At 44.2% G+C, this 19220-nt stretch overlaps 1 protein-coding gene and 1 long non-coding RNA gene across 2 annotated transcripts in view; one reads left to right on the plus strand and one right to left on the minus strand.

Annotated features, from left to right (window-relative positions):
• The window catches only part of SLC36A2 (solute carrier family 36 member 2), a 33206-nt gene extending 25605 nt beyond the window's left edge, over positions 1-7601 (minus strand). Inside the window, exons 1-4 of the mRNA XM_003900393.5 lie at positions 7295-7601; positions 4169-4259; positions 3502-3590; positions 2880-2975 (exon numbers count right to left, since the gene is read on the minus strand). Of these exons, the coding sequence (XP_003900442.1) occupies positions 2880-2975; positions 3502-3590; positions 4169-4259; positions 7295-7449 (431 nt within the window). The 5' untranslated portion in view covers positions 7450-7601. The remainder of the gene's footprint in view (positions 1-2879; positions 2976-3501; positions 3591-4168; positions 4260-7294) is intronic.
• LOC116274973 lies at positions 5564-17378 on the plus strand. The gene is made up of 4 exons (XR_004183859.1): positions 5564-5758; positions 5858-5974; positions 11165-11252; positions 15361-17378. It is a non-coding gene; the product is annotated as an uncharacterized LOC116274973 (long non-coding RNA).
• The last annotated feature ends 1842 nt before the right edge of the window (positions 17379-19220 follow it).

Genomic DNA, 19220 nt, shown 5'->3' on the forward strand with positions numbered 1-19220 from the left:
GAGGAGAGAGGACAGGAGGAGGAGGAAGAGAAGAGGGAGGAGAGGAGGAGGAGGAGAGGGAAGAGAGGGAGGGGAGGAGAGGAGGAGGAGGAGAGAAGAGAGAGGAGAGAAGGAGGGAGGAGGGAGGAGGAGGGAGAGGAAGAGAGGAGGGAGGAGGGAGGAGGAGGGAGGAGGGAGGAGAAGAGGGAGGGAGGGAGGGAAGAAGAAGAAAGAAGAGGAAGAGGAAGAAGGAGAAGGAGAAGGAGAAAGAGAAAGAGAAGAAGAGGACAAGAAGGGGGAGGAGGAGGATGAGAACAATTTTAGGAGAAGGGGAAGAAATGACACATTCAGAATCTGAATCTTTGAGCTTGAGGTTCCTATAGGAGACATTCAGGACAACTAGATATTAGGGTCTGGAACTGTTGAGTTGTAGTAGTGGATAAAGTCTTGCAAAGGCAGAGCAGTGTTAGAAAGTGTGCAGAATGAGGAGAGTAGAAGGCAGTGTTCAACCTTGGAGAACATCAACATTTAATAGAAACAAAATAGCCTACAACAAATGCAAAGGAGTGGCTAGAAAGGTAGGAAAGCTAGGGGGTAAGAGGTTTAATAGTAGCCAAGTGGGGAGAGAATGTTGAAAGAAGAGAATGGTCAATTATACCCATTACTGCTAAAAGGTTCTCTAGGGCAAGGAAGATGCAACAAGAAGGTCTTTTAGGACATTGCTTGAAAGACCTTCAGTAGAATTATAAGGACAGCAAAGCCAGGTGGCCTGTGAAAGAGGTGTGGATGGGATGTAAGGCAGTAAAGTCAGAGGGTGGTCCAGTGTTGATGGTGCCCATTTGCTCATTACTGTAGACCCATTGTCTAAAGCACTTTATGACACATTGTAGGTACTGACACACAGTAGACATTTGTTGAATAACATATATTGAATGTAAGATAGGATGGTGGCTACGATGGTAAGGTCCAGGAAGTTTTATTTACTTGGTTTATTATTATTATTGTTATTATTATTATTATCACATCTTAAATTCTGGGGTACATGTGCAGAACGTGCACTTTTGTTACATAGCTATACATGTGCCATGGTGGTTTGCTGGAGACACAGGAACACATTAAATGCTGAGAGGAAGAGCCCATGCTAAAGGAATTCCAGTTATAGGAGAGGCAGTAATTCATGAAAGAAGATCCCTAAATGGAGCAGGGAAATCTTCTTTATATGCCCAACAACAAGTAGAAGGATTTGAGGGTCTGTAACAGGCAAGTCTCCTCCTGGGTCACACAATTGGGAAAATTCTGGTCATTATCCAGTAGTCTTCCTTGTCTGTCCCACAGACTGAATTTGTGGATTACTCTTGTGAGTATGGGCTTTGAGCAAAGGGTGGTGCCAGGCCCATGATACCATACAGACTACCTGCCACAGGCAGGGGCACACCGTGAGTACTGCAGCAGTTTAGGGAAGCACAGTTCAAAAGAGACTTTGACAGTCTAGATGGTGCTCAACAAGAGGAGACAAGCAGGTGGGGACAGGTCTGAAACAAGAACAAAGGAGTAGATTTAGTCCCAAGTACCAAAGGACAAAGGGTGTTGACCTGTTCTCTGTCACCCCTGAGAGCTAAAAGGTGGGATTTTTCAGGGAGGAAGACTTTGTTCAGCTTAACAAATGGTTCTTAAAGTCTTGGTCTTTTCCTCTCTTTTCTTCTCACTATATAACCTCTCCCTAAGAGACCTCCCTGTCCCTGGCTTCATGGCTGATGACTTCAATTCTGGATTGGTGCATGAAGATAGGCTTAAACCCATACATTCCTATTAGACATCTTTACTTGAATGTTTCTCAGGCACCCCAAACTCAACTTGTCCAAAATAGAAGTCATCAGAAATGTGAGTCAACTTCGACTCTTCCTTGTCTCCCAATCCCAGGATCCAGTTCATGATCAAGTCAACTTTTCTTCATCCCACTGCCACCAGCTTGGTCCAGGCCACCACTGTGACCTGGCTGGACACTTGTCAATGGCCCCCTTATGGATCTGCCTAAATCTGCTCTTGCTCCCTTACAATCTATTCTCCTCACAGAAGCCAGACAGATCTTTAAACAATACAAATATGATGATACCCCTGATTAAAACCCTCCAATGGCTTCCTGGTTGCTTTTAAGAAAAGAACAAATAGAGTCTTTGTTTCAGAGGGTCTAAAATGTACCACTTGATTGGGCGCCTGGCTCCTTCTTCAGTTCCACCTCCCTGACTCTCTGCCCTCAAGCTACGTGGTCTTGTTGTACCTTGAATCTGTCACCTATACCTTCTTGCTTCAGGGGCCTTCACACCCTCTCTTTCTTCTTCCAGCCCCACCCTCCAGGCCCCTGTCCACCTTCCTTGAGGTGATTCCTCATTCTTCAGGACTCCTTCCTGCAGAACTCATCTCACCTGTTCCACCCTAGAAAGCCCTCCTCTCCCCCAAGCCAACACACATCTCTTAACCTGCCTGGTGGCAACCAGTCCTTCTTTCCTTCATCGTACATATCCAGGAGGTTATTAAATAACTCTATTCTAGGCTGTTTAATATCTGCCTTTCTCACTGGACTATGGGTTCGATGAGGGCAAAGCCTTGGTTTTCTTGGTCCCCACGGCATTTTGAGGGCCATAAGAGTAACTGGATAAATGTGGTTTAATAAAAGAGTAAATAATATTAAAGCTGCATAGCAAAGGAATGAGCACCCTGTCACTGGAGATATACAAGAAGTGGGGGTGGATCAGGGATGTTGCCAATGAATCCCTTCTATGGACAACATCTAACACAGAAGTGCCAAACAAACCACCTTTCCAGGGAAGAAGTCATCCCTGATAACAGCATTTTCTCCTCCTGCGTCCTACCCCACTGCAGGCACAGCAAGAACAGGTTACCTTCCCCAGTGAGCGTGGTTCTGGAGCCAGGCGCTGGGGCTGGCTTCTAGTCCATGCATCACCGTGTCTCCATAGTCCATAAAGGGCTTGTTAAGCCTGCAGAAGAGAGTGCATAGACAATTTCCAAGAGATAGTTTAGCCTAAAATCACATGGTCAAAAGTCAGGAGACACAGAACAAGGAAAGACACAGCTAAAGAGCAGAAAGAACACAGGCGCAGAGACCTCAGGCTTTGACACTCAGCAGTAATTCCTCGGTGGCTTGTTTTCCTTACCTGTTAAATGAGGCGGAGACTACACAGCAAGAATCTAATGCACACCTTGCATGGGGATGGTAGTTTTCATATCCATGATCCCATTGACTCCTCATGACCATTCTCTGCACAGTTTGTGCCCAGTTTCCAGAGGAGCCAACCAGATAAGCACAATGGCCTGACTGAGATCTCCTAAGGAGCCATGCAGAAGAGCCTCACCTGAGCTCCCTGCTCCTGAATGCTCTTCTCTCTTTCTTGGCCTTATTGGAGAAAACTAAGAAGTAAACTTCTATTATGCATAGGATGTTTCTGGGCTGTCCCTGAGAACCATGTACCAAAGGAATTGACACAAGGAGGCTGTTTTCCTCACCTCTTACAGAAGCGCTGGGCACACCTGACCAGGATGTGCATACAGTGGCAGGCGATTAAGCCCATCACCAGCAGACTGAGTGGGCCCATCTGGAGGAAGAGGAGGCAAGGGGTGAGGGAGGAGAGAAGAGAATGCACTTATGAAGAATACTGCAAGCTGGGATTGGTAGCGTAGATATCATGCAGGACTCAAAGAACTCTCTAGCAAACTGGGTTTAAAGCCCTTTTGTAGCAGCAACAGCTATTCTTTCAAATATGACCTCAAGTAATATTCCAATAAAGCACATAAAGCAATTACAATGGGGTATACTGATGGGAGTAGGGGGACACAGAATCCTGACCATGTGTGCACTTTGTGGCCCCTGAAACATCCCCAAGGAGACCTCGTCCTCTATAGAGCATACTTGGAAAACTGGGCATAGTCCAATCCTTGCATTCTGCAGGGGAGGAAACTAAGGCCCGCAGAGCAGGCAAATGACTTACCAAAGGTACTAAAGTCTGTGGCAGAGCCAGAACTCAAACCCAGGCTAGATGTCTAGACCCTAACCCCGCACCAAGCTGCCTCCCAGAAAGACTGCTCATCACAGGTTGCTAAACCGCTAGAGCCTCTCCTGTTACTTCCCTTCCGCAACTGACCATAAAGCCCCCACATATGGCACCTCTCTTACCAGGATGCCCGCATTCTTCACAGCGAGTGATAGTCCCAGGATCCCTGTGCCCATGTTGCCTTTCACCAGGTGAATCAAGGCCTGGATCACTCTAAAGGAGAGGAAGGAGATGTGAAGTATGGGTGTGTGGAGGTGAGAAGATCCAGCAGTCATTCCCTCGTAGCATGCCAGCACCTGATAGGCGGGCTCCTAGCCATCTCTCAGTCCGTGTGTCCTTGCCTGGCACATCTGGGTCTCCTGTAAGGTTACCAACCATCCCAGTTTGCCCAGAACTGTCCTGGTTTTAGCAGCTAACACTCAATATATGCTGCAACACTTGCTATATGAGACACTGTGCTAGGTGCTTTGAATGAGTATTATCTCATTTAATCTTCTTGCCCAGGCTCTGACAAAGATACGATTATCATCTTGCAGGTGAAGAAACGGAGGCACAGAGATTTGTTAATGACTTATCCACGATATATTGGGGAGCCAAGATTTAATGCAGGCCTGCTTCAGAGTCCCTGTTCTTCACCCCTACTTCTGCTGAGCTGCCTCCCAGAGATAAACTCAGACAGCGTAAGTAAAGAAACAACCCCATTTCATAACTGAGGAAATGGAGTCTCAGAGCGGAGCAGAAACTAGCTCAATGTCATAAAACTAGTAGTAGAGACAGGCTTGAACTCAGAGAAAAGGGGAAAGGGCAGGCAGAAGAAGAAATCATTACAACTTCTGAATAAACAGGTCAAATGACTGGGTCCCCAGGTGGGATCTGGCGGGACATAATCATTCAGGGATTGAGCTCCAGAGGGGTTTCTTTTCTCAGCCCAGGGTATCAGGGCTGGAGAATGCACGCCTCCCCTCCCCCAAACAAAAACTCAGACCCTTCCTTTAAGACAGATATGAAGGTTTGCCCAGAGGACAATGTCTAAACCATCAGGAGAAAAAAATGTTTCAGGGAGGTACCCTCTCTATTAGTGGAATTACAAAACAACCTATTTCTACACATTTTTGTACCTGGACCAGGTTAAGTCAAGGTGAGCATGAGACTTAATGTGCAACTTTAGAAACTTTGGAAATTCCCCATGAGAGCCTTCTGGTTAGGAGACTTATTCTTTGTAAAACCACAGAGGTACTTTGGAAGGAGCCCGATCTCTGGGATTTGACAAACCAGAGATTAAACCTCAAGGCCACGACTTAACTAGCTGTGTCATCTTGGGCAACGTGTTCAACTTTGTTGACCCTCTGTAAATGTCAGGAGTGATGCTATTTTTAAAAGATGCTATTTTAAAAGAATCTATGGGCAGAGGCTCAGGAAGCTTCATATTGAAGCTCTAAACCCTCTAGCTTCCTGAGTCTCTGTACATAGATTAATCAAGGGTTAAAGAGAACAATCGAGGGAGAAAGGGGGTGGAGAGTTCCTGCATGCCTTTCTCCCTGTGGGTGTCCACATCGCTGACTGAGCACTACACCCTACTCGCCAGGCCAGCAATGGGCTTGTTTTGCAACTAGGAAAGGGTCAGCGGGTTACTTGGGAAATTTCTAACTAAGGGACTTAGGGAAATCAGAATTTAACTATGGGCCACTCAACCAACTTGAAAATATAGCACGGTAAGTCATGCAAAGCACCAAACTGGGAGTTGGGAGACGTGGGTTCCAACTCTAACTCCTTTCTTCGGTCACCTTGGGCTGTCATCTTATTCACAGCAGCCAGCGCTTACAGACACTGAGTCTGGGGGATTTATGCTCAAATCTCCCAGGAGGAGAGAACTATCATTGACAGAGGAGAAACTGGGCACAGAGAAGTTCCAGCATTTGCTCTAGCTGGTAAGCAGCTAAGTGGGAATTCAAGCCCGGGTGAGCCAACCCCATCGTTGCCACGCTTACCCAGCCCGTATTTGGCTTCTCCCCAAGCCACAAGTCTCCCTTTAGTTCTCACTTGCTTTATTCCTTTGATCCTTAAGTTGCTGAAATTGCCACCAAACCTTGTATCAGTTCAGGACACAAGAGATAGGTGGTTCCCTCAAGGCCTCTGACTGAGAAATGCCTCTACTTAGCAGTGGCTGGCCCCAACTTATAGACAGCTCACTCTAAGGGTCACTAATACTTAGCAACTCGCAGGACTAGCCCTGGGGCAACAGCACCGGGAGCAGGGCCAGTCATTGTGTCCATCCCTAAATTGTCCTGCTGGATGGTTGTGGGGAGGGGCTTTGCTTGCCCCTTACAGTCCCTCCCTGCAATGCACCCCCAAAAAACACATCCTTCGATTTTGTTTCCATGCACTCTCCTTTAGTTCACACTGCCACCTGTTTTGCATATCAAAAAACTGGGGCTTAGAGAAGGAGCAGAGTCACTACTTGAACTCAGGCCTTCTGATTCTTTGTCCAGTGCTCTTTCTACTATGCTAGTGGCACGAAAACTTTCTTCTTAAAGCAGCAGAACCTCTTCACTACCACACCCCACACCTTTTTTTCCTAAGTAAACTAGCAAGTGTGCTTGGGTGGTGGGGTCAGGTGTGGGGAAGCGAGCTGCAGCCCTGTAACTCAGCTTCCCTCTTTTTTTGTGTTTTGAAAGTCTAGTGAAAAACCCCCACTCCCCTCCCCCGGAAAGTGGAAAAAACTAGAACCTTCCACAAAGTGTGTTTTTGAGTGTCATCTGTGCTTCTCAGTTGAAGTAGAGGCCAGGCTTACTGCAGGAAGGAGGCAGGGAGGAGGCAATACTTAGTGGTCAGTGAGGCCACTGTGGTTTTAAGCTCAGGACTCACCTTCTCCTCCAAGAAGTTAGGGATTCTACCTCTATCCCCAACATTAACATCGCTGGCCAGGAACAAAAATATGGCTTTAGGGCCAGCACTGAATTCTAGCCCCTAACAATGACTCAGTGTATGGTCCAGGGTAACTGAGCCTCAGTTTTCTCACCTGTACCTGTTGGGGGCTGGATCACTATGTCCCTAAGGGCTTTTCTGACAGCCTTTACTTCTGCCCCTTTAATCTCTCAGCTTGACTCAGCCCATGACTGCACCTTTTGCAACCTTGGTCTTTCATCTGCACAGTGGGTTGAGGGTCAGACACACCCACCTCAGGGTTTTTGCCAGTGCAAGCTTCAGGCTAGAAAGCGGAAATAGGGATGGCAGAAAACAGCACTCACGTTATGCCCTTGGTCTTCTTCAAGCCTGGTGACTCTGAAGGACTTTCATCCAAGAATGTAGAGTCCTTGTTCTCCAACTTCTTGGCACTTTCAGGAGGCGACATAAGGTCCAGTTTGACAGCAACGGCTCCCTCGGTACTTTTTGTCACAGACATGACTGCTTAAGAAATGAGGAGCTCAGGGTGACTAAGAGGTCTGCTCTGGAAGGAGAGAAGCAGGAAGGTGTCTAGTATAGATGTACACCCTAGCACAGTGATGTGTGCCCGGCCTGGCTCTGGCCAAGCTGGAATGAGGCCCCGCCTACCTCCCTGGAGGGCACCTCTTCCTGCCTGGAGAAACCAGTGGAAGAGGACTGCTGGGAGGAGGAGGAGAGGAAGGAGGGATTTAGAAAAGGCATCACCCATTCTTATTGGTATTACGTAATAATCATCATAATGATAACTATTATACTGATCATTTTAATAACGAATATCTATTAAGACCTTTACTAAGGAATAAGCAATCCTCTAAGTGTTTTATCTACAATTTCTCATTTAACCCTATCAATTAAATAAGGAGAAAACTGAGGTTTCTTGAAGTAAAGGAAACTGCCCGAGGTCAGACAGCCAGAAAGTGACAGAGTTGGAACCTAGCCCAATTTGTCAAGGTTTTCAACCAGTAACCTATTTCTGCCTGCAAGAAAATACCTACAAATCCCTCTCCTTGTATTCATCTCAGGGTAAAGGTTTCCATATCTCACCGGCTCCACAATCTGCTGTAAGACATGCCTTCTGGGAGCACCCCATTCTTAAATTGGAACAAAAAAGGGACAGTCACTCACTTATCTCTAATTAATTCTTAGCTTTTGTGAGGCTCCATGGAGTGAGTAAAGGGTGTTCTTTTGGAAATGAGGAAGAGGCTGAGATTGTATGACTCCCGGCCACATTTTGCTGGGAAAGACACTGGCGCCAGGAGGTGGTGAGATTTGTCCAAGGTCACACATGACATCCAGGATAGAACTCTGCAGCTAAAGACGGTCTTGGGCGTTTCTCTAGTATCCCACTCTCTGTCATTATCTCTGCTTCAGTGCAGATGAATGGGCCAAAATTTCCTCCTCCCTCAAAATTACAACTTTTAACTCAAGCCATACCACTGTCTCCTCCATCATCTCATCCCCAAAACTAACATTTCTTAAGGGCTTATTACATGCCATGAGCTTTGCTTAGCTAATGTCACCGCTAACTGGTAGCATCCAAGACAGATTTGTCAGGCCCCTCCCTTACATGGGGCTCTTTCCAAGGTCCTGTATGCAATTTTGAATGGACAATTTTGTATTGCTTTTTTCTTAAAGAGGTCTTCCTTACCACTATTTTCCCCTTCTCCATGGGATAAGCTTCAAGCTCCACAAAGCCTGGCTACTTCTCTGGGTAGCTTTGTTAGTTTGTTTTTACAGATGTGGAAATTGAGGCTCAGAGAGGTAAAGAATAACTTGCTGGAGGTCACGGCTGGAATTTGGTAAATCTGAACTCCCCGCTAGCCAGATTTTTTTTTCGTTGTTGTTGTTATTGCTTGTTGTTTGTTTTGTTTTTGTTTGCTTTTTGTCTGAAGCCTGCAGCTTTGACCACAGCACTGTCTCCTTTGTTTTAATGCTGGCCCCACCCTGCAAGTTTCTTGTCCTGCATCAACTGAAACACTTGCTGTGATTTGAGAAGCGCTATTCCCTTGTCTGGCACCATTACATGGCAGTATGGCTGGTCTTTAAAGTAGCAGGCTGCATTCTGTGACCCGCTCTTTTACAGCCTGAGATTCCACTATTTAAATTTGTAATCTCAGATTTAAGGTTGCAGGTGCAGCTCTGTGTTCCTGCTCGAGTAAGGTCAGTAAATAAGATTGTTGAGGAGCTTGCTATGTCTCGATCTAGCTTTCCTCTCCAGGTGGTGAGAAGAACTCTGAGTTATCTTCAGGCCTTTTGGAAAGGGGTGGCTGGAATATCAGTGTTTGGCCAGAGCTCTTCCCAGGCATCATCAGTGAAAAAAAAGCTTGTAGGGTGGGGCTCTAGACCCCAACTCATTGCACCACCTGTTAGCAGGTCTTCTCCCAGGGTGGAGATGTCCAAAATAAGCCCTTCTAACACCGGTGGCCCAGGCATTCGAAGCCCTGGGTTCCACTATGGCTCTAACCATGAAGCTGTGGCAACCCTTGGAAAGATATTATTCCCCTTCAAACTCCAGCTTCCCCTTTGGAAGATGGATACTAGATTGTAGATGACTTCCAAAGGCATGAGAACCCCAAGGGCTTGGATGGGGTGTTCGGTAATGCTGAGAGGCAGGCCAGTTTTTCCTGGGTGGGGCAGGCAACTGGTGAAAAGACAGCCTGCCCACTAGACATCTTCAAAAAGGGTGGAGCAAATGGGATGTAAATAATGATAATAATCTCTTATGATCCTTTAGAGTAAACACAGAGCCTTGTTCCTTTCATGGCTTATGGCAGTTTTGAAACATGGTGTGTATCAAAGCATCTGAAGAGATAATAAAGAACAGAGACTCAGATTTGTTGAAGTAGGATAGAATCCGTGCCGTGATATTTTTGCCAAGTTCATCAGGTGATTCTGATACTGGCTAAAGTTTGACTCCACTGTTCTATGGAGTGGGAATAATTGCTTCCTTTTTAATAGATTAGAGAACCAAGGCAGAGAGCTGGGAAATGATTTGCCTGAGGTCGTATAATCTAGTAGAAATGATCACTAGTACTAGAAGTTGGAGACTTCAGAGACAAAATGAAACCCCTACCCAGATGAAAATTCATCACCCTATCCTCGCCCCACTGGGTACCTCCTCATAGTACCTCCTCATGGCTGATGACTGTGACTCCTCTTACCCCCATCTAAATAATAATGATAATAGAGACTCACATGTATTGAGTCTATTCTATGTGCCAAGCTCTAGATGCAGTGTGTTACATGAGGTAGGCACTACGATTACTCCCATTTTACAGATGAGGAAACTGAGGCTCAGAGGGGTTACCTCATTTGCCTAAGGTGACCCAGTTAGTACTAGAGGCAGAGCTTTGATTCCAGGCCTCTTGGCATGTGCCTCTGAAGCTGTGGTTGAGTTATCTCTGTGTTCCTCTGCTATAACTAGGGTGTAGTAGGAACTCTGAAATAGTTGAAAACCCATTCTTGTGCATACTTTATGTCATTCAAGACTGGAACTTCATGCATCAATCAAATTTCTAAATAAATGTTAGGGATTGATATAGATGGACAAATTCTCATTTCTGTGTATTAAAAACCTTTAAAACATCACCATTAAAAAAGAGAATATTTCAACCACCTAAAGCTGGAAGAACATAACATCAGGATAAAGGATAATGGGTTTTTCTTGTGTGTGTGGTTTTTTTGAAACAGAGTCTCACTCCATTGCCCAGGCTGGAGTGCAATGTTGTGATCTTGGCTCACTGCAACCTCCACCTCCCAAGCTCAAGTGATCCTCCTACCTCAGCTGTAGAGGACTATGTGCTCACAAACAGGGTGTTCCTGATAAGTCCTGCTCTCGCAAACGAAGCAGGGCATTCCCCATAAGTCCTGCTCTCGCAAACGAAGCAGGGTGTTCCCCATAAGTCCTGCTCTTGCAAACGAAGCAGGGCGTTCCTTCCCTGTTTACAGGGAGGACAAAGGAGCCAGGTGCTAACAGCAGACCCTGGGGGCTTGTTTATGTGTAAACATCTAGAAAATCCAGAAAGTCAGGGAAAGGTCAGAAAAACAACAATGTGTCTTGTGACTTGGCAACATTCCACAAACGATTGTATAAAATAAAGCAGAGCGAGCCATTTGAGGCGGCCGCCATGTTTGTCTTGTCTTGTGTTGTCTTGTGTGTTCATTCCTTTGTTTAGGAAACACGTGGACCCCAACATCTGGTGCAGCAAGCAGGGTCCGTGGCTCCACGAGAGCAAGGAACCGGAGGGGGAACACCTCGGGCAGGTAAATAAAGAAAGGGGGACCCACGGGAAAATTATGGGGAATTCCACCTCTCTGGCCTCTGAATATTTGCAGTTACTCCAGGGACTGTTGATGTCTATAGGAGTAGAAGTTAGTTAAGGAACATAAGACTTTGAAGCGATTGTTTGCCCATGTTGAACAACATTGTTATTGGTTTCAGTATCAAACCAAAGTGCAGTTAAATCGAAAGGAATGGTTACAAGTGGTTAAAGCCCTGCGTTGAGCTCATCAGCAGGGGCAAACGATGCCTCTGATTTTGTGGACTTTGTGTAGTTCCATTACTCAGGCATTAGAGTTACTTGAAACTGACTCAGAGCATGGCGATACTGCCACAGGAGGTGAGGCATCTGAAGCTTTAGAGAGGAATGATCTTAGAGAGGAACATATTTATGCCCCAGTTGTTGAGGACAAGGAATTGGAAAAAGAGGTAATACCTCCTTCATCTGAAGGAAATTCTGATTTGCAGCGCATTTTAGAGATGTTACAACAGTTGTTAAAATTGCAAGGTACCGCTGCTCCTGTTTCTCCTATCTCTCTGCCACCAGGCTTCCCTTTGCCTCCACCTCCAACCTCTTTACCTATGTCAGGTCAGGTTTTCTCTGTGCCTCTTCCTCCTGTAGGAGAAAAGAAGGAATCGAAGGAAAAGGATGATTTCGAGGAATTAGATTTATTCCCAATAACACGGGCTGCTTTCGGCCCCAATGCTCAGTTCCCAAACGGTGGCCAGAATGTGACTTTTACAGCCCTACAATTTAAATTTTTGAAAGAAATGCTAATTATGGACCTCAGTCACCGTTTGTTCTTGGCCTTCTCGATTCCTTCTCTTTAGAACATATGATGATTCCTATTGACTGGGAAATGTTGGGACAGGCTGTCCTTGATCGTTCGCAATGGCTTCAATTAAAAAGTTGGTGGTGGGAGGAAGCAAGAGTACAAGCTAGAAATGCTACCCGAAATCCCCCAGGACCTACTGAAGAGCAGCTTACGGGTTCAGGACAATATGCCACTCTTAATGCTCAGGCAGGCCTAGGTGATATTGCTCTCACTCAGATTAAAGCCTTGTTTATAAAAGCATGGACTAAGGTTGAAATAGCGGGTAAAGCTTCTTTATCTTTTGTAAAGATCCTACAAGGAGCCACTGAGCTGTATCCAGATTTTGTAGCCCATCTTCAAGATGCTGTATTAAAGACTGTAGGTTCAGGCCTTGCTGCTAAAATTCTTTTGGATACTCTGGCTTTTGAGAGTGCTAATCCTGAGTGCCAAAAATTGCTGCGTCCTCTAAAAGCTAGTGGAGCTGATTTAGCTGAATACATTCAGGCTTGTGCAGATGTTGGAGGAGCTATTTACAATGCTCAATTGTTTGCTGGGGTACTTTCTAAGGCTTTAAAAGGCAATTCTAAACAAGGTATATGCTATCAATGTGGGAAACCCGGTCATTTTAAAAAGGAATGCTGAAAAAATTAGGCTCTTCTGCTCTAAAAGAAAAAAGGTTACCATCTGATATGTGTAAACGATGAGGCAAGGGTCGACATTGGACCAATGAATGCCGTTCAAAAACTGATAAAAGTGGGAATGTATTGTCACCCCTCTTGGGAAATGGGAGCTGGGGCCCGCAGGCTTGGGGCCCCAACAACTACAATGCAGGCCTACCCCAGTACCCAGTGAGCAGTGACTTACAACATCAAGGAATGACCTTGAGTCCTCCTTAAAGACATCTTACCCTACCCCAGTTTCTCAGCTTTATGCTGCCACTAAGCAGAGGGCAGTTGCTGACCTAGCTATTGTCCAACCTTATACTTAATACATGTAGGACTTTTACTAGGTCGAAGCAGCAGTGCTATGTGGGGGTTAATGGTGGTCCCAGGAATTATTGATCCTGATTTTACTGATGAAATCCTTATTATGCCACAAGTTTCACAATTTATGCGCCTAGAGGCAAGGGAACGTATTGCACAATTGCTTTTATTGCCTTTTTTTTCCCTTTCTTATCTAGAGATGTGTCTCGTCAAGGAGGTTTCGGTAGTACTGGGAAAACTGTTTTCTGGGAAACTTTAGTTTCTGATCAAAAACCTTTATGTTCATTGCAAATTAATGGGATACTTTTTGAGGGATTAGTTGACACAGGAGCGGATGTGTATAATAATGTTTGGCTCAATGGCCTATCATTGGAAAAAGAAACAAGTATCGGTTACTCTATCCGGCCTAGGTACTGCTTCTATAGTCTACCAAAGTGTCAAGCCCCTGAGCTGTGTAGGACCTGAAGGACAACAAGGAAAAGTGTTCTTTTATATTGTTCCCATTAATATTAACCTTTGGGGCCTTGATCTTTTACAACAATTTGGTGCCTTTTTAAGCATTCCTCATATTTCTTCTGCTGCCAAAAATACGATGTTCAAAATGGGCTACAATCCTTTAAGCTCTTAGCCACTGTCCACAAGCCTCAAGCTTTACAATTAAAGTGGAAAACTACAACTCCTGTTTGGGTGGAACAGTGGCCATTATCTAAAGAAAAACTTAAGGCTTTAAAGAATTTAGTTAAGGAACAATTGGCCGAGGGGCATATTGAACCAAGTACTTCTGCATGGAATTCCCCTGTGTTTGTCTTGTCAAGAAAAAAAAAAAAAAAGAAAGAAAATGGCACTTATTAACTGATCTTAGAGCTATAAATACTTGTATTCAACCTATGGGGACTTTATCCTCTGTAGCAGAAGGAGAATTGTCATTTGTAGAAAATAGAATTAGTGAAGCTCACCTTGATTATATTGCACCCAATCTTCCACTTTCGTTGTGTCTTTTTCATACTCCCCATTCACCAACAGCCGTTTTACACCAAGATAATAATATTCTGGAGTGGCTGTTTTTGGCTAATAAAGCCATTAAGAAAATTCACCCATATATTGATAAATTGGCTGAATTAATTATTAAAGGACGACATCGAGCTTGTCAGTTGCTTGGTGCTGACCCAATACAAATTATTACCCGATTATCTAATCAATACATTGAATCTCTGTTGGAAATTCATAAGGGTTGACAAGTGGCTCGCGCTGAGTATACTGGTTCTTTTTCTCAGCATTATCCTAGTAATAAATTATTTGCTTTTCTGCAACAATATTCTTTACTGCCATATAATCCTATCTCTTACACTCCAGTTAAAAGTCTCACCTTTTTTACTGTTGCTTCAAGCAATGGAAAGGCTGGATACTGGACTTCAGACAATTCAAAAATTTCTCACTATCCATTTGAATCAGTACAACAAGGGGAACTTTTTGCCAATCTTATGGTTCTACAAGACTGGGCTCAAACCCCTTGTAATATAGGTAGTGATTCTTTACTTATTGGCAGTGTCCAACGGGCTCAGGATGAGCACCAACTACATCATACTTATAGTTTAGGATTACAACAGCGATTTTCTATAACACGCCATCAAGCCCGAGCTATTGTCAGAGCCTGCCCACCTTGTGCTCCTATTATTGCACCTTTTTTAACTCCAGGTATTAATCCTCAAGGCATTCAACAAAATCACATTTGGCAAATGGATGTAACTATGTTCCTTCCTTTGGTCATTTAAAATATGTTCATCATACTATTGGTATGTGGTCACATTTCCAGTGGGCTACGCCATTACCCTCTGAAAAGGCTGACTCTGTTATTACTCATTTACTTACTTGCTTTGCAGTTATGGGAGTCCCTGCTGAATTAAAAACTGATAATGTCCCTGCTTATTGCTCTCGCAAATTGGCTGCCTTCCTCTCTTTATAACATATTCATCATTCCACTGGTATTCCATTTAGCAGTCAAGGTCAAGCAATTATTGAAAGAGCCAATGCTACCCTAAAATTACAACTTTTAAAGCTAAAAGGGGGAGATGGGCGAGATTCCCCAAAACATCAAATTCTGAAAGCCCTTTTTACTTTAAATTTTCTCAACCATTGGCGCCAATCACAGCAGTCTGCAGCAGTGAAACATTTTCAACAGCCTTTAGAAAAGCCGCAAAACAGTAATCTGTGGGTGTATTATCCTTCATTACAAGGGAAATATTTAAAAGGAAAAGTTTTACAATGGGGCTGAGGCTATGCTCTTGTCCGTACAGGTGCCGGAGACGAGTGGTTTCCATCTCGACGGTTGAAACAGTGCCATGGCGAAGAGGAGCCGATCCAAAGAGTTCCTGAAGGAATTCCAGGAGCTAAATCTGAGCGCTCAGAGAACATTCACCTTCAGAACTCGATGTGCGGAGCCCCCGACATGGGGACAACTGAAACAGTTAAGAAGCTGAAGGGGTTGTTCAACAAACTGGGCAGCCCAAAACCCCACTGACTTTATTCCTGGCTATGCTGGCCGTAGTAAATTGTCAGGTAACGGCCGGAGAATTTACATACCGGGCTTATATTCCTTTTCCACCCTTATATCAAGGTGTGGCCTGGGGAGACAGAGAAGTCCCAGTATTTACTAATGCTACTGCTTGGATGCTATCGCCTTTTTAAAACCAGGATCCTGAATTAAACACTGGCACAGTAAATAGTTCATATCAATTTGGGGTTGAAGGGTTACCTATATGTCTTGGGGGTAGTCCACATTGTCTGCATCTTTCTCATGAGGCTTGGGCTGTTTGCTATAACCATAGTCATATCTCTGCCTTTACTATGATTATTGTGGCTCAAAGTTTTAAGTATAATCATACTGCAGTACTTAATGAAACTCTGCCAAGTACATTATCTTTATGCCCTATCCCTGATGTGTCTGGAGGTGTTTCCCAACTAGAGTGGACTAGATGTAGAAGTAGTGGGCCATGATTGTTGTTAGAAGTAAAAGGGAAGAGTTGTAAATACCTTGTTACAGATTGGAGTGTACATGGAGATTTTCAGACTAAATTCAGCCATGTCAACCTGCGTTAGCATAAAGGTAATCACAGCATTTCTGCAGATGACAATGAAACTATTATTTGGCATGATGGTGGTTTATCAACCCCTATGCCACATTTGGCTAATACCTCACAAATACAAGGTCATATTTGGAAGTTGCTAGCTGCTGGTAAACCAACGTTCACTTTCATGGGAAACATGTCCTTAAATCTTACTAATATTGCTAACCCTTTCCATATATCCTTGCATTGAAATAGTTCTAGATATGTTATTGCATGTGTAAGAAAGCCTTACTTGTTGTTGACAGGAGTTTTTAAATGGGATAATAATACAGGGGTAGTTAACTGTACAAACAATTGTACATTCTTAAGTTGTATAGATACTACTTGGTGGAATAATAATTGGAATGAGTCTCATTCCGATTTATATATACTAAGAGCCAGAAAAGAAACCTGACTACCTGTAAACTTAACACGTACTTGGAGTGAATCTGCTGGAGTTACTCAAATTTACAAGGTTATGCAAGATCTTGTCCACCACAGTCGGAGGATGGTTGGAATCATCATGACCGTGGTGATAGGACTTGTAGCAATTGCTTCCACCGCTGCTGTTGCTGGATTAGCTCTACACCAGAGTATACAAAATGCAGAATTTGTGCAACAATGGCATGAACAATCACATTTGTTGTGGCAGCAGCAATGAGACATAGATGCTCATTTGACTGAACGAGTGGATAATCTGGAGCAAGTAGTTTCTTGGTTGGGAGATCAGCTAACAGTGTTGAATACCCGAGCTTTGTTGAAATGTGATTGGAACACTACCCAATTCTGTATTACTCCTGTTCCTTTTAACAGCACTGTACATAACTGGACTGAGATAAAGAGACTTTTAATTGGTCATAATAATCTTTCCCTAGAAATACAAGAATTAACACAGAACATTTCTGAAACATTTCGCAATCAGTTACCATTGCTGACTGGTGCAGATTTGATGACTGGTATTGCACAAAGTTTGATGTCTTTGAACCCTATGAGTCCTGTGAAAACTTTGCTGACCTCTGTTTCTAGTAATGTATTGATTGTTGTTCTTGCCTTTGTCATTTTCACAGTCTGCTGGAGATGGTGCCAAAGGGCAAACACCGAATCCCAGCGAGCCCAACTTGTAATGATGGTTTTAAAAGAAATTCAAACTTGTAAATAAGGAAAGGGGAAATGTAGAGGACTACGTGCTCACAAACAGGGTGTTCCTGATAAGTCCTGCTCTCGCAAACAACGCAGGGTGTTCCCCATAAGTCCTGCTCTTGCAAACGAAGCAGGGTGTTCCCCATAAGTCCTGCTCTTGCAAACGAAGCAGGGCGTTCCTTCCCTGTTTACAGGGAGGACAAAGGAGCCAGGTGCTAACAGCAGACCCTGGGGGCTTGTTTATGTGTAAACATCTTGAAAATCCAGAAAGTCAGGGAAAGGTCAGAAAAACAACAATGTGTCTTGTGACTTGGCAACATTCCACAAACAACTGTATAAAATAAAGCAGAGTGTGCCATTCAAGGTGGCTGCCATGTTTGTCTTGTCTTGTGTTGTCTTGTGTGTTCATTCCTTTGTTTAGGAAACATGCGGACCCCAACACTCAGCCTCCTAAGTAGCCGGGACTACAGGTGCATGACACCATGCCTAATTTTTGTGTTTTTGTAGTGATGGGGTTTTGCAGGCTGGTCTTGAATTCCTGAGCCTGCCTCGGCCTCCCAAAGTGCTGGGATTACAGGACAATGTTTTTAATGCTAACAGTGTTGCTCCCTTTCTGATGGCCACCACGCTGTGCTTTGGTGTTTCTCAACTGTAAAATACTAATGAGGGTGTCTTTAGGTAGGTGTGACATGAGAAAATAAACAAGTACAGTGCCTGAGTCACAGTCAGTGCCCAGACAGGAGAGCCATTTTTATTATATCATTTTATTGCTGGAGGGAACTTGAAAGGTCATTTTGTTGACTCATACTGTCTTACCAATTGGGGAACTGAGGCCCAGATAGGAGAAGGAACACAGTGAGTGAATAGGGATTCAGTGGTGAGATAGGGACTTTAACCCAGCCCAGATCTTTTGATTTCCAAGCTCTGTTACAGTGAGCTGAGATCATGCCACTGCACTCCAGCCTGGGCAAAAAGAGTGAAACTCTGTCTTAAAAAAAAAAAAAGAAAAGCTATTCCTCAGAACCCCTCAGTGGCCTAATCACATATTTATGTGCGTAGGTATAGACTCTGACACATTTCTAAGTTTCTGAACTTGTTGCAGAGAGTGAATTGGGGATGAGGAGTGGTAAGTGGCATCAGCAAGTGGCTTCTTCTGGTGAACGGGAATGGGGTCTCTCACTTGTTGCAGGTGTTAACTCTGCTCTTATGACCCAACTGAGTTTCATTTATCTGCTTTTTTTTTTTTTCAGCAAAAGCTAATAATGATAATGACAGTTATCATCATGATCATCATACCATAATGAGAGTTGCCATTTATTAAGCATTTTATGTTAAACAATATTCACAGCAATCTTTCATCCTCACCACCTCCATTCTCATCCAATCCAGCATCATCCCTCGCTTGGAAAACTGGCTTCCTAACTAGTTTCCTGGCCTCTCCACTTCCCTGTTTAAAACCTATTTCCTCACAATAGCAAGTGATGATGCAACTCCCCTTACTGAAACCTCCTCCCACTCCAAATTGACCTGAGAACATATCAGGATTCTTCACCACAACCCACACGGTTCTGCAGGATCCAGCTGCTATCCGTCTTTCAACTCACCTTGTTCATGTCTCTCCCTAAAACAGTATGCTCCAGTCACATGGACCTTTTTTCCTGCAATAGACTTTATCCTTTCCCTCCTTGGATACTGCATTTGCTACTCTCTGTGCCTGCACTTTTTATCCTCTGCTTTTTGTTATGCTGGTCTTAGGTCAAGACTTTTCTGCTCCAATGACCTCCCTTGACAACCCTATCTAAAGGAGGCCCCTCTGCTTGACTAGTTACTCTCAGTCTTACCCCTGCTTTTTTTCATGTTGCTTCTCACAATTTGTAATTATCTTGATTATGTGTGTGTATCCCCATTGT

This window comes from Papio anubis, chromosome 5 (assembly GCF_008728515.1).
Source record: "Papio anubis isolate 15944 chromosome 5, Panubis1.0, whole genome shotgun sequence".
In the NCBI taxonomy this organism is placed as follows: domain Eukaryota; kingdom Metazoa; phylum Chordata; class Mammalia; order Primates; family Cercopithecidae; genus Papio; species Papio anubis.